Source organism: Hyla sarda, chromosome 2 (assembly GCF_029499605.1).
Source record: "Hyla sarda isolate aHylSar1 chromosome 2, aHylSar1.hap1, whole genome shotgun sequence".
Lineage (NCBI taxonomy): Eukaryota > Metazoa > Chordata > Amphibia > Anura > Hylidae > Hyla > Hyla sarda.
In genome coordinates this window covers 109,771,863-109,788,341 of record NC_079190.1, presented here as the reverse complement: position 1 = coordinate 109,788,341, position 16,479 = coordinate 109,771,863, and the positions used below count along the sequence as shown (strand labels likewise).

At 36.5% G+C, this 16,479-nt stretch overlaps 2 protein-coding genes across 2 annotated transcripts in view; both read left to right on the top strand.

Annotated features, from left to right (window-relative positions):
* The first annotated feature begins 205 nt into the window (after positions 1 to 205).
* The window catches only part of HOXC4 (homeobox C4), a 124,422-nt gene continuing 108,148 nt past the window's right edge, over positions 206 to 16,479 (top strand). The window contains exon 1 of the transcript XR_008889693.1: positions 206 to 335. The gene's annotated coding sequence lies outside the window, so the exon portion shown is untranslated. The remainder of the gene's footprint in view (positions 336 to 16,479) is intronic.
* On the top strand, positions 11,584 to 14,392 carry HOXC9 (homeobox C9). The gene is made up of 2 exons (XM_056562808.1): positions 11,584 to 12,164; positions 13,714 to 14,392. The coding sequence occupies exons 1-2, from the start codon at positions 11,600 to 11,602 to the stop codon at positions 13,956 to 13,958; spliced, it is 810 nt and encodes a 269-aa protein (XP_056418783.1). The 5' UTR covers positions 11,584 to 11,599; the 3' UTR covers positions 13,959 to 14,392.

Sequence of the window (16,479 nt, the reverse complement as noted above, 5' to 3'; positions counted from 1 at the left end):
ATTTAAATATTATCCAGGTGACCACAATAAGTCAAGGTCATAAAACAGTAATGTCAGGACAGTCTTGCTAAAGCGGTGGAGGTGGATTTTATGATCTGCAAATATAATGTGCCGCGGCAGTAAAAGATGCATTTAAAGGTGACTCCAGAAGAGGGAAGGGACTCATAGTCTGTGCTGCAATCTTTGGATACACACTACTTATGGCTTTGGGTGCTCTTTTTAAGAAAGATTCAGCCACCGTACATGGCAAGGAATAGCCAAGCATTACCTCAAGCAGAAGAAAGGGATAACATCTCTATACCATGGCCGATGAGGCATGTCCAGCACACAGAAAGGTAAGGCTGCATGTTTTTCTATGACTCTCTGTCTGAGGATGTTCTATTATTACTGTTGTTGATTGGCAACTGAACATGTAGTCAGGGATTTGGGGATCCAGATTGTGCATGGCTCTATACTGCATTATGTGGCTTTGCAGAGTTTGCTAAAGATGTTTTGCTTTATTTATTATTGATTTACTGTCTGCTGTGGAGTTGCATAGAAAGATGATGGCATTGTGGATTGTGGACTCTGCTCTAAGTTTTGCAGTATGAGAATAATCATAATAATAATAATAATATATTCATGCATTGTTGACTTTGGAATTCTATAAGCATTCGATTTCTGACAATCTGTCCACTTGTGTTGGTCTAGTCCTCTCTGCAGCCAGTGCTATGTGATTGTTGTACCTACAGCCTACGAAGCTTGGATTGGAAGCATCCGAGCAATTACAGGTTAAATGCATGGATCTTGACATTGTGGTAAATGCTGAGATATGCCTTCTATCATTTCAGGATGGGATTGAGATACCTTGTTAAATGAGTCGGATATCTGAGCGTTGGGGAGGGATAAGAGGGGTGGGGGTTCTGAACGAGCACATCCCTTTCCTTATTAAGGGTTTGTAAATGAAAGAGATGAAAATCTGGAAATGGCTGTGAGGCTGTGCTATCCTGAGGCTGCCCTGAGCACTGGAGATGACAGCAGCTGCTATAGACTGAGGACTGTGCACGCGTTGATAGCCTATTTTAGGAGGGATACATTCATTTACACCCATTTCTTTCTCTTTTATTTATGTTTTGCTCCCTCCTCTTCTATATCTGACAAGAGATTGTGGATGTTGCATCTTGTCACCCAGCTGATCCGTGGTTTAGGTAGTTTCATGTTGTTGGGATTGACTGTTTTAACGCGGCAACAAGAAACTGCCTTAATTACGTCAGTTTGTCTTCATCAAGAACAACGATTTCCTTTAATGCTCTGCAAGTAGCTTCCTAAGAGGGCGAATGAACAAATCCTCTAAGGATGCCAGTGCTCGAGAAGTAATGCTAGGGAGCCCTCTAGGGTGCCAGAACCCAGGGAAGGAAGCCCCTCTAGGGTGCCAGAACCCAGGGAAGGAAGCCCCTCTATGGATGTCAGAACCGGGGAAGGAAGCCCCTCTATGGATGTCAGAACCAGGGAAGGAAGGGGAGGGAGCCCCTCTATGGATGCCAGAACCGGGGAAGGAAGGGGAGGGAGCCCCTCTATGGATGTCAGAACCGGGGAAGGAAGGGAAGGAAGCCCCTCTATGGATGTCAGAACCGCCGAAGGAAGGGGAGGGAGCCCCTCTATGGATGCCAGAACCGGGGAAGGAAGGGAAGGGAGCCCCTCTATGGATGCCAGAACCGGGGAAGGAAGGGAAGGGAGCCCATTTATGGATGCCAAAACCGGGGAAGGAAGGGGAGGGAGCCCCTTTATGGATGCCAGAACCGGGGAAGGAAGGGGAGGGAGCCCCTTTATGGATGCCAGAACCGGGGAAGGAAGGGGAGGGAGCCCCTTTATGGATGCCAGAACCGGGGAAGGAAGGGGAGGGAGCCCCTTTATGGATGTCAGAACCAGGGAAGGAAGGGGAGGGAGCCCATTTATGGATGCCAGAACCAGGAAAGGAAGGGGAGGGAGCCCATTTATGGCTGCCAGAACCAGGGAAGGAAGGGGAGGGAGCCCCTTTATGGATGCCAGTGCCGGGGAAGGAAGGGGAGGGAGGCCAGCTGAGGATGCCAATGCCCAGGAAGTATGGAGAGGAATCAGGGGATCTAAAATATCAGCCCAGACTTCTAGCTGTATCTAATTCTCCCTCCTTGTCATTGTTTCTTGGCAGAATGAGGCTCCTTAGATTATTATGGCCGGACAAAAGGACTCTTGCTACAGGAATCATTTTAAATCATTTAGGTATATAAGCTCTAAACCAGAATACAATGACAGAGAGTTGTTCCTGGCAATAATTGCAGGAGGTTGCATTTACATGGAGCTGTTAAACGCTACATTTCGTGATTCCTTGAAGAAATTGGGGTTTATGTAGGAATATTATATTTCTACTGGCATGGGCATCTGAAGTATTGTGTAATTGGATCCCAATCCACCTTAGCTTTATGTAGAAGGTGATCACATCTCCTGTTACCGTTTTGCAAACCCTCTATTAAAATTACCAGACTGCTGCAGACTGAAATATGTTATGATCGGCTATTATGTACAATGACTACGAACATCACTGCAGTCCTACTTTGTCTCATGTGCCAGTTGTGGGCTTATGTTTGCAATAATTATTTTCATTCCAGAAATAAAAGCGAAAAAAAAAAGAACTAAAAAAAAGCAGAAGTAATTTTACAGCTGGTTCCCGATCTATTTCACCTACCTCCAAAAAATTCTATATTCATTTTATAGAGAACATATGGATAACATGTAATGATTGTGATTAGTGAAATATTCCACTATGGACAATTACATGTCTATCAATATAATACATTTCATTTTTCCTTGCACTGGTCAATGTTAAGATAATAAGTCAAAACAGAACCCACAAAATTCATGCAGTATAGAGAATAAACAGTGTACAGAATAGACATAGAAGACTTATGAATAGCAACTACTGTCAATACAACACACGCACACATACACACAACCCAACAATTATAGTTCATATTCACAAAATCTATCTATCTATCTATCTCATATCTATCTATCTCACATCTATCTATCTATCTCATATCTATCTATCTATCTCATATCTATCTATCTATCTATCTATCTCACATCTATTTATCTCATATCTATCTATCTCCTATCTATCTCATATCTATCTATCTATCTATCATCTATCTATCTATCTATCTCATAGCTATCTTTTTCATATCTATCTATCTATCTATCTATCTATCTATCTATCTATCTCATATCTATGTATCTCACATCTATCTATCTCATATCTTTCTATCTATCTATTTATCTATCTATCTCATATCTATCTATCTATCTATCCATCTATCTCACATCTATTTATCTCATATCTATCTATCTCCTATCTATCTCATATCTATCTATCTATCTATCTATCTATCATCTATCTATCTATCTATCTCATAGCTATCTTTTTCATATCTATCTATCTATCTATCTCATATCTATGTATCTCACATCTATCTATCTCATATCTTTCTATCTATCTATCTCATATCTATTTATCTATCTATCTCATATCTATCGATCTATCTATCTATCTCATATATATATCTATTTTTTTATCTATCTCATATCTATCTATCTATTTATCTATCTCATATCTATCTATCTCATATCTATCTATCTATCTCATATCTATCTCATATCTATCTATCTATCTATCTACCTATGCTCCTATCATCTGTCCATTGTTATAGTTATGCAGCTACATTAAGAACATCGCAGAATCTATATGAAAACATCTGATATATCACATTATCTATAAATCTAATTACGTTTCTATCATCTATCCATTGTTTTTGTTATGCAGATATAATACGAATATCTCAGAATCTATATGAAAACATCTGTTATACCACATATCCATCCATTCATTCATCGTCTATCACTGATTTCTGTCTCTATGATCTCTATCTATATGTGTCAGTACATACATTGCTATATAGGAAGAGCTATATTATAGAAAATAATTAAATAAATACATGAATCTACGCATACATAGCATATAGGCACACATAGCTAGCAGTCAAACGTGCGTTATATAAGGGACATGTAGCATTGTTCATTTGTCCTTTTTTAAAATTTATTTTGTTATTTTCTTAATAACTTTATAATATAATATTTATACATTAACAAATACCAAACAGTCTTCGATCCATACACTGTGCACATCTCAGTGCTGCTGATACCCGACTCTGATGCTTTGTAGGTCCTCTCCTTGCGGCACATAACCTGGATTCAGGTATTAGGTAGAAAACATCAGGTAATGGATAAAGTAAGGCATGAAGAGCATTCTTGTAGGTATAGAGTGTTGATCTTCTGTGTGAACTGACGATTACCAAAAGCGAAATAGAAAATTTCTTGTAAACATCTGAATATGTATTTCCTAGAACGAATTTCTGGTAAAGAACGTTGGTTTCCATTGTTGGGTTTGTTTGCAGTATATTCTGTAGGGTTCCTGTACATGGGGAGTTGTTTCCAATATATAGGGTTGGTTCTCTCTATATTTGATCTGTGCATTGTACATCTAATGTCATTATTCTTTAGGTTTCATGAAAGAAATTACGACATAAAACGGATCTTGAAATTATAATTTTCCTGCAATGTTTTTTACTGTCTGTATTCTCTTGGAATTCTGGGTATTTTTTTTTTTTTTTTTTTTGCACAGCAAATATTTTACTTTGCAGTGATATTTCTCCTTAGGATGGTCTATTCTTCATTTTACAGTCACTGGAACGTGTGAAAGGTTTCAGGGCCTGTAGCCTACAAGTAGACATTAGCATTCCATGCAGTCTGTAGAGTACCACCTTAGGCATATTGCTTGGTGCTTTGTTAGACGTGAGAAATCATTACATACATATGTGTTCATATAATACGTGGTACAAGTCTATCCAGTATGCATTTTACGTCATTTCTCAAACAATTTGCCTTCCAAGAATATTATATTCTACAATTTGATTTAACCTGAAAGCAAAAAACAAACACGTATTAGTATTGTCTTCAGCACTCACATGTGTAAATATGATTATGTACAAGCATTCATAGACATAAAGATACCTACACACATTTCACTATCTATCTTCTTTAATATCTATCTATCTATCTATCTATCTATCTATCTCTCATACTATGTTTCTTCCTTTCTTCTTTCCTATCTATCTATCTATGTTTCTTCTTTCCTATCTATCTAACTAACTTTCTTTCTTTCTATCTATATCTGTTCTATCTTTCCTCCTTCCTTACTTTTTTTCCTATCTATCTATCCATCTTTCTGTCTTCCTTTATTATTTTCTATCTATCTATCTATCTATCCATTTATCTATCTGTCTATCTATCTATCTATCTATCTATTTATCTATTTATCTATCTATCTATCCATTTATCTATTTATCTGTCTATCTATCATACATCTATTTATTTATCTATCTATCATCTATCGTTCTTGAAAGATAATGGACACATGTTCAAAAAAATACTACTGGATAATTACACCAACAGAATACAAAGAACACATACATACACCTATGTGGCAGCCCCACTTATAGTATAGATTGCTTGGACATGGACATTTAGAGATTTCAGAACAAGCACTAAACTGTATTGTATTGTATTACACTGTAGGCAATTATTTTACCAATAGGAGTGTGACTATACAACACAAAGAGAATTGCAGATTAAAATAAAAAATACATTCTCACTGGCAAACAGTCTATTTTAGATACAAAAAAAAAAAAAAAAAAAATATATATATATATATATATATATGAAATAACATTAATTTTATATCTACATATGTTTCACTGGACACAAAAACATATATATCATATCTTGCAAGTATGAATGTATACTACATTCTTATATTTATGTATACATACCATACGTTTCTATGCATTCATGTATGCATACCCTTAGTGTGTACATATGACTGTATAACAAGTTTGTATAAATATTTGTATGCCTAAGTACCTTATGATAGTTAAACCCATTATTGAAAACACACACCTAGTTTAGATATTACACTATATATATATATATATATATATATATATATATATATATATATACACATATACTGTATATATCAGACGTGTGTGTGTGTGTGTGAGTGTGAGGCACAGATATTTTCTCTTCTCAATATAGTTGTCATGATATTTTGGTTTGTCTAGGTTTGGGGCACAAACAAGAACAATACCATTTCAAGTGCAGGGTTTCCCCTGAGACTTGTGATATAATAAACAAATTGTCACGATCACCCTTAGAGCAGAGTATAGGGAAGTCTACAATTTCAGTCTCAGTTTAAAGAAAAGGAGTTTGCAAGTAAATTTGAAAGGAAACTTGTGGCTGTAGAGTAAATTGGTGCTAGGCTGTAATTGCACTAAGGAATTTTTAGTACACCATAGCCAACACCACTGAAATTAGCCTGGAATCCAAAGTCATTTCACATGAAAATTCCCTCTAGGGGACTTATGGCCATTGCAGGAGCAGGTAAAGGCACTTTATGGCTGTAGTAGTATCTCTCTCCCAGTCTTTCCCTTTGATAGTTGGTGTCTTGTGTACTTCCTAACCCCCCACAAACAGAGCATTCTCTGTCTGCTGGAAGGCTAGCAATCATTGCATTGTACTCATCTGCCAATGTACTTTCTCACATGGACGTGCCATTCACTTCACACACCGAGCATCAGGCCGCTTCCTTCCTGGCTATATACTAGCAAACATCAACTGTGTGTGGACATGATTCTTTACAACCTTATACTACCATATTGTATGATTTTCTATTATTTCCAGATTTCTATATAGGGTTGAGATAGGATTGTCAAGGAGCTGAACTTATACTAAACTACACATTCTTTAATTGTAATTTACTTGATGTAGTAACATATGACTGGGTTAAAAGTAGACAAGTCATAGTAGGTAGAAAACATAATCATATAATTGCCTGTGTTGATAGGTATATTTATTACAAAGTATCTATCTATCTATCTATTCATTCACCCATCCATCTACTATTTATCCATCTTTCTATTTATCTTACAGTCTGTCTGTCTGTCCGTCTGTTAGTCAGTCTATCCATTTATCAAGGTTATTTGTCTTTCTGTCTATCGATTGTCCTGTATTCAGGTCAGTTTGTCTGTCTAGCTTTATACTTTTATCATGCAATGGAACAGATACATAACATTATTGCTCGTGTTTGGCTTCTGCACACTTATAGTTTTAGTGTGTGTATTATTGTTCATGTAAATATGTATTTGTATATTTTGTGTTGTGCTGAAAGTATCTCTTTTCTATCTATCTATCTTTCTATCTATCTTTCTATCTATCTATCTATCTTTCTATCTGTCTCATATTATCTATCTATCTCATATCTATCTATCTATCTCTTTTTTTATATTTTAAGTTGTGCTTATGGGTGTAGATAGGTATACATACAAGTGTGTACTCTTTATATCTATCTATCTATCTATCTATCCCATATCTATCTATCTATCTATCTATCCATCCATCTAGGTTCGATATGCTGTAGGGTCTAACAAGTGGGGTACATACCTATGTACGTATGTAAATTATGAATGAATATATGTATGTATGTATGTGTTCAATCATATCTATCTGTCTATCAATCTATCTATCCATCTGTCTATCTATCGTCAACATTTCTAGATAATGCATCAATAATTTCTAACTACTGGTTGTGAGTACGTGCCTGTGTAGTTCTGTATATACGTAAGAATAGTGTGTATGTAGTAAATTGTGTCTCATTATCTAACGTTGTTTTCCCTATCTATCTATCTATCATCTATTTATCTATCTATCTATCTATTTATCTATCTATCTATCTATCTATCTATCTATCTATCTATCTATCTATCTATCTACCTAACGTCCAAATGCCTAGATTACTGGTTGTAGGTACGTGCCTGTGTAGTTTTGTATATACATATGTATACAACTATGTATACATGAGTTTGTGTCTAGCCTAATTAACTACCATCTTTTTTTATCTATCTATCCTCCTTTATATGCCATCTGCAGAGCAATCTGGAATCTCGCTATATACTGTTTTAGGCGCAGTAAATAATAATAAACCCTATTGGCCTGCTGATGAACACAATGTAAATAGTGATATTGTAGACACAATGCACATTGATGAGGACAGGTTACACACGAACACAACACTAACTAAGCAAGAAATAAAGACTTTTACGAAATCCTACCCCCCAGACGACACAAGGACAGGACATTTCACATAGTGCTGCGACAACTGCTCATTACCTTGATAGTGCTGCGTCCGGTCTGTGTGTAATAGTGCTGCTCATGTACATATTTGTATCAAATATTGCACTAAATCTCCCATTTATCCAAAAAGTACAGAAAAATGTTTATGTATTAAACCGAACTTGACGGTGTTTATTGAACCATGCCATGGAGACAGCCAAGCCACAAAATGGATGCTTGGAGAGAGCATTTGTCTGTCTGTCAAGTATGGCGTGAATGTGTCTGCTGCCTGCAGTCCAAAGACCATGATGGATAAACCAGATCACTGACAAGTCCTTTGGAAATCTCTGGGACAAAGGGTGCTATGGCTCCCATTAACAGGATATTATATTGAGGTGATTCTTTTCTCTCCCCTCCCCATCTGCAATTTTCAGAGCTTCCCCGTGTAAACTCATAAAACCTGCAACTGGGAGGGAAGGAAAAGGGGGCCTTCACTTCAATGAGTTTGCTTTTTATTCCACCAGGCCTGTGTCTTCAAGACATCTTGGCTACTATTTTTTTTATTTTTTTTTTACTCTCTCCAAGAAGCTTGTTCTTCCATCCCTCAATTCCCTGTGCGTTTCTTTTTTAAACTAGCAGGCTCCCCAGAATGAGTGAAAATATTCATACTGTATACATCATAGATTTTCTTAAGGAAACAGATATATAAAACCTTCTTCCCTGGATGTTATTTATAGAGGAAAGACACAGAGCAATGAGTAAGCCTTATTTTCAGCATGACAGTAGCATTCACCATGAATAAACCAAGGGAGAAAGTTGCAATAAAAATTCAGGGGATCCCACATGGTAATGTGAGAGTGTTCATATTTCCAGTGCACTTGTGTTTTTTTTTTTTCTGCTGTGCTGTGCTGAAGATCTGTATTTGGAAAAAATGAAATCAGTAACCAAGCTCAGAGAGAAGGCAACTGGACGGGATCATAAGAGGCCTGTAAGAAAACAACACATGGGATATGCATATATGCAAAACACTGGGACATAAACACATTATGGATATGGAGTCTTAAGGCGATATCCTCAGCAGCAGAACATCTTCCCAAAGGCTTCAAGATCCGACGTATAAGGTACTGTGATCATCTTCCTATTTTATTTCTGTGATGCAGATATCAAATAGTTAACAGTTCATTTATTGATGTGTCTGGAGCATTGGGTAGTCTCTTATCTTCATTGTTCCTTTACTCTTGATCATTTTGAGACTATAGTAAGATATTATGTGTATTGTGCCAAGCAGCTGAGCTGAGATAGATATGGTTTCTTGTGGTTTTCTCAGATCTATCTGTAATTGTTGATATGGATGTCTTGATTTTATCTATCTTTATCTATTTATCTATCTATCTATCTATCTATCTATCTATCTATTTGTATAATAGATGGATAGACAGACAGACAGGCAGCATGCTATGTGATCCTCTTGTTTCTGTATGGCACACCATGTTTCCAGTGTCAAATACATATGGGAATCGCTTGTGTTTAATATTACTGTGCCAGGTTTGATGCCCTGGGTACCCACGACGATTTGTATGCATATATGAACCAGCACAGATATGCTTCATGTATATGTTGGATACATTGAAATCATCTATTGTGTGTGCAGATACTAGTAGGAGATAAGATCTTCCTGGTGTAAATACAAGCAGAGATTGCTGCACAGTTACGAGGCTGAGTAATGTCTGATAATATATTCTTCATCCCATCATGTGCAACTTAACGAACCTCAGAGAATCCTTGTAGTGACAGGGATGCTGCTTATTGGGGTCTCACACAGTGGGGAAGATATGAATTAATAAAAGCATTGGCTCAGCGAATCAGCTCTGAATATTCTCTTTCTGTATGGATTGTGTAGACATTAAATATACATTTCATTATGCCTGTACAATTGTTTTATCTGCTGCTTAGGTCTTATAGATGTCAGGCGTTTGGCTTTCCTCTGTGGAAGTGTAAATCTTGCAGAATTCAATGTATTTTTTCTGTTATTATCTACGTTGCTTGCTCTGAGGATTGAGTAATAATGCTTTGTATGAATTGTATATACGATATACACCATATACTATACCAAGACCAACATTACGGAAATCTATTAAAGGGTATTCTAGAATCGCCCATTATTTACTGCAGCTCTGGCTTTCCAGTGCAACAGTAAAAATGAGATTTATCAGCAATAAATAGACTCTTTATGCCCATCATTTGGGGCAGAATAAAAGCAATATATTTCTAATATCACAATGCACGGTGTCTCCACACTTGTTTGTGTGTTCAATTGTAGCCGAGCCCCCTGTGTTAAATGTGAAGGAATTCTAGTCAGAATAAGGGGGGTTATTTGGAGCCAGCACCCAATGCAAACACAACGGTGGCACTGAAAGTTGTCCCAGGGCATCATTCTTATGGGATTGTCCTTTCCCCCCTAGAAAATGTATGAGGAACTTTGCTATAACTTTTGCTTTTTTTACAGTTGAAACCCAAACCTTACAGTTTTGTTTAATGAACGACACGTTTATGAACAATCCAATGAGCCTCGTAAATTTTTTATTGAAGGACATAAAAACATCCAAGCCTGAGCAGACGAATACAGACATCCATTGAAAGATGGGAGTAGCTTAGCACTTTTATTCTGTGCAAATGTCTCTACTATGAGATCTTTCCCCCTTCTTTTCAAAACTCCTCTGGCTTCCAGTTGCCTGGATTTCAATGCCCTGCTGATTTGTAAAGAAATATACCAATTGGTACGTGGGGCATTTCTAATACACATCAGCCAGTGACACTGCGGCCAGTGAAATCCAGTTTCTTTCCTAGCAGCTTAAAGAAGCAGGAAACTGATTCTTAATAAACGAAATGCAGAAATCCTAATGTATTTGTAATGAAAAGCTATGCCCTGGACTGTGCTATATATTCATTCTAGTATGCTGGCAGCATTACAGAGAGGAGACAGAGATGAATTGCGTCAAGAAATAGTCCCCTTGCTTGCTTCCCATGCTCCCAGCACTCACATCTCCCCAAGTTTTCTTCACAATCCCCCTAAAAATGGAGCAGGGCAGCAGATCTTTATAAAGTCCAGCAGATCCAGGGATTTGATCTTCTCATTATTTCTATTTTATGAGAACCAGGCTGTTCAGCTTCCATACAGGGATACAGGCAATGGGACCTGCGCATTGATCTACACTGTATTTTTTTTTTTTTTTTTTTTGTAAATACAATCACGTGGGAGGCAATAACCAATGACAAGCTTGAAAGGCTGAAAAAATAATTACCTGCCCTGATTGTTCTATGAGCAGATAAAAAGTACACATACAGTTCATACAATAATCTTATGAATGTAAAAGAAGGGGGAACAATGTCTGCGTCTGGTCCTATCAGCAACTATTATGTGGACTCTCTGATCAGCCATGAAAGTGAAGACCTCCTGGCTTCCAGGTTCCCCACCACTGGGGCTCATCCAGCAGCAGCACGACCGTCAGGATTAGTCCCGGACTGTGGAGATTTTCCTTCCTGCAGTTTTGCCCCGAAACCTGCAGTGTTCACCACCTCCTGGGGTCCTGTGCACTCCCAGTCCTCTGTGGTCTATCACCCCTACACCCACCACCAGCCACACTTGGGCACAGATGCCAGATATATGCGCACTTGGCTGGAGCCCATCTCAGGGACCGTGTCATTCCCAGGGTTTGCAGCAAGCAGCAGGCACTACGGACTCAAGCCTGATGCCTTTCCCAGCAGAAGGGAGTGTGGCCCCGGCGATGGTCGTAGCTACCCGGATTACATGTATGGTTCTCCCGGAGATCTGAGGGACAGGCCACCTCTCCACACCATCCCCTCCCCGGAATCTGAGGCCATCCTTTCCAGCAAACACAAAGAGGACAAGTCTGAATTGGACCCCAGTAAGTTATTAGAGACATTCTTGTTTACAACCGGAGAAGGGGGGGTGGGGGGGTGAGGAGGAATTATAACATGTACTAGAGTCTCCTCCATAAAACGAAATTACCTCCTTAAACCAGGGCCCTGCCCTAAACACACAGCCTGCAGGAAGAAGACCTGGCTGCATTTAAAGGGAATAAAAGAAATAGGAAGGGATCCATTAGGGCAGGCAAGCATGGGTGCACTTCCTACAAGCCATTTATTTCCCCTGTGCAGTATGACACCCAGCCCCAGCTCAGGGACACAATTCCACCCTCAGATCCTTTTAGTATGCCACATTGTATCCAGCACTGCAACTATGATGATTCCCAGGAATTGATGCAGCCTCAGCAAAGAGGATACACCTATTCCTGGCATATCAAGCTGCCATGTCCTTATGATTGCATTATATTGTGTTATTTTGTGTATGCTGCAGCTCTGGTTCTTTATTTCAGTGTCCCAGCAGATGAAATGCCAAGGAAAGAATGTCCTCACAGGCATTGAGCTGTGGGAGACAATTGGTCATTTGAACAAACAACGTATATAGCTGTGGTTTTATGGTTATGACCAGAGCTGCTCACATTGACACAGGGTTTCCTTTAATTGTATCATCTTCAAAGTTTAAAACCTTTCTGCTTAAGTTTAATAGGCGCCTGTGCCATTGATATAGCATCAATGTGCCGATCACAAAGCACATGGGCTAATAGACAAGAAGACACCTGGCAGTCACACATTTTATTAGTACAATTATAAACTGCTGCACTATAAAACTCCAAATTATAGCCATACAGCCCCTACTATGTAATTATATTAAGTGGGGCTCGTACACATAAGCATGTTCCCACACTGATGGATTTATTGCTGTTTGAAAATAATTTCCCTTAAAGATATATTTTTTCAGAATGTACAGAACATTACAGGATTAAAGTCAATGGATGCTGTCACTAAGCTCAGCTCATCTATTGTTTTCCATTGAAGCTTATTTTATTTTTAAAATAACCGAGCTGACCATCAGTGTATAGTGTGTATAGTGTTCCCCGTTCTCACACATAATCTGCACAAAGAAAAAAAAATCATATATTTGTATATCTAAATATATGTTTATAGACTTTAACCATATAATCAACAGAAATATAAAACATAGTAACTTTACATGTATATATCTTCATTCCTACATTTAAGGGCACATTGAGTTCAACATCTATAAAGGAAACAGTACTTGTTATAGAGCTTTTTATGGCCTTGTGACAACAAGGTTTATTTTATGATTGCAGGCTCACAATAGCTTCTGCTACTCAAGTGCTAAATACCTTTAAGTAGCAATAACCATTTTAGCCACACAACGCCTACACATATGATAGATTTTATTTGCTACCATAGTCATGAAATAAAACTGACACTCCATGGATCCATTGTAGAATATGGAGGAGATTCAGTATGTTGATAGTAAAAAAAATAAAGAGTAAATATTTACATTTTTAAATGGATACATTCAATTATGTTTAACTTGTTCTGTGTTTATTCTTCCTTCAGATAACCCAGTGGCGAATTGGATCCATGCACGTTCCACAAGGAAGAAAAGATGTCCCTATACAAAATATCAGACTTTGGAACTAGAAAAGGAATTTTTATTTAATATGTACCTAACCAGGGACCGACGCTATGAGGTCGCCAGGGTTCTAAATCTTACTGAAAGGCAAGTTAAAATTTGGTTTCAGAACAGACGAATGAAAATGAAGAAAATGAACAAGGAAAAGACCGACAAGGACCAACCCTAGAAATCCTCACTCCTCCTTCCCTATCATAACCTCCATATAAGAGATATGTGAAGAAAACATTTTGTTGTTGGCTCAAGCATTATCAGTAATAATATAAATAATTAATGACTATGAATGTGGAGATCTGTGTTTAGCGTAGATTATAAACACACAGGCATTTTGGAAGCACAGGCTTTTATAAAATGCAATTACAAATGTTCCTCTTCTCTGTCTTTAAGGAAAGAAAAAAAAATCCAAGAAAAAAAAAACAAGAAAGTACTTGAATATTTTTTTTAGTATTTTATTTTGTAACTTATACTTATCCAGTGTTAATTTTTATTTGAAGAAGTTTGTGAGTGCATATTTTGTATAATTCAAATCGGGAAATTACCAGTATGTTTTGTTATAGTATTGAAAGTATCTTGGATGTATATATTTATGTATTTTATTCTTGTCACAAAAAAAAAATAATGTTCAGTATTGTTCTGTTCTGCCTGTAGATCAGCTCTATGTAAATATAGAAGACTGCACTATTCTGCTTTTGTGTGTTTTGTGGTTGCAATTTCACAAAAAGAAAAAATATATATATCTCACAGATCGCCCTGGGCCAAAGGAAATCCAGCCTCAGTTGGTAACAAAAGTAGAAGCCTATTCTTCCCTGTGTAAAATATATTTCAGCATTGTTGTATTTATGGTACTTACGGTTATTTAGGTTCTTCTGAAGATCAGCTCCGTTTAAAATACAAAGCCCCTCCATTGCCTCATATAGTTATTCTTATTAATAAATAGTCTAATATAGAATAAGTAAAAGTCCCTGGGAGCACATTCCCCACCAATGGCGGTAAATGCAGTCCTGAAAACATGATTTTAGAGTAAAGCTGTATTTGTTCCATTTGCATCTGACTTCCAAGTTTTAGAATACATGACACAGTAATTTATAGTCTCAGTCAAGAGAAATGTCAGGTTTGGACAATAATAGAGGGCCACATTCCTAATTTAAGTTGCTTCCTGCCAGGACTGCCTGCCTTGGGACTCCAAATGACTGCACATTCTCCTGTTTTCTAGAACAGCCTGTATATGAAAGTCTCTTTTTAGTATCTCGATAAGCATTGTAAGATAATGTGTAGCTATATGTACTCAAACAGAAAAATGCTGGTGTTTTTACTGTGTTATTAAAGGCCTTTATAGGCAGGCTGGAATGATATAGTTAAGATTTTATAGGTAGGCTGAATGCTACTGCAAAAGTAGGCCACTTCACCAAGGATGACTGGCTAAGAACTATAGTGGTCAGAGTAGTCATAAAACTTCACAAGAGAGGCAGTTTAATTTATTAATCTTAGGTTAATAGGGTTTTAATATTGTATAGCCACAAACCCATATAAAATAAAATTAACACAACTCAACCCCTCATAAAATGTGATATATGCATAATACATAGTAAATATAAAAAAAAATCTGTATGTTCTGTTACAGAATTTAGAATATCTCTTTCTTTAGGTATATATTTCAAAATACCCTTTTTTTTGTGTGTATAGAGTGAATGTTACCCATCACGTATAGCTATATTTGCACCATATATAGTATGTGGATACATGTGTTGCTGTTGATCAGTACATTCTTTTTATGTGATATTAATATTTTGTATAAGTAAATACATGTATCAACATATTATCATACACTCAGATTTTTTTTTACCTATTGCATTCTGATCCATTTTTTTTTTATCTAGACTCATTGAACAATAGCATTAAACACTAAACCAACATATCAATATATTATAATCTAAAATGTTCTCTAAATATGGAAAAATATTAATATAGACCTTTATATTATATTCTGGTGCATCAGTAATGTATATTACTATAATCCTTTATATTATGCAGACAATGATCATGTGTGGAACTATAACAGCATATTTCTTCATTTTATATTATGATACCTTTATTTTCATGTAGCAGATATCAGCATTTTCATATCATATACATCAGTATACCTTTTATGGTTCATATTGATAGCAGTGTAGTAATCCTCTATACCACCGATTTCTTGCGACAAACACATCAGTGTGTGTATACATGTGTATGTATATATATATATATATATATATATATACACACATTTATTTATGTATATGTGTATGTGTAGTGTGTGTTGTGTATACATATATATGTGTGTGTGTTTGTATATATATATATATATATATATATACATATATTTTTTAAAATGTATTTATGTGTGTGTGTGTGTGTGTATATATATATATATATATTATTTTATGTGTTTATGTGTGTGTATATATACATGTGTGTGTGTGTGTATATATATATATATATATATATATATATTTTATGTATTTATGTGTGTGTGTATATATATGTGTGTATATATGTATATATATATTGTTTTATGTGTTTATGTGTGTGTATATATGTATATATATATATTATTTTATGTGTTTATGTGTGTGTATATATATATATGTGTGTGTGTGTGTGTGTATATATATATATATATATATATATATATACATATATATATTTTT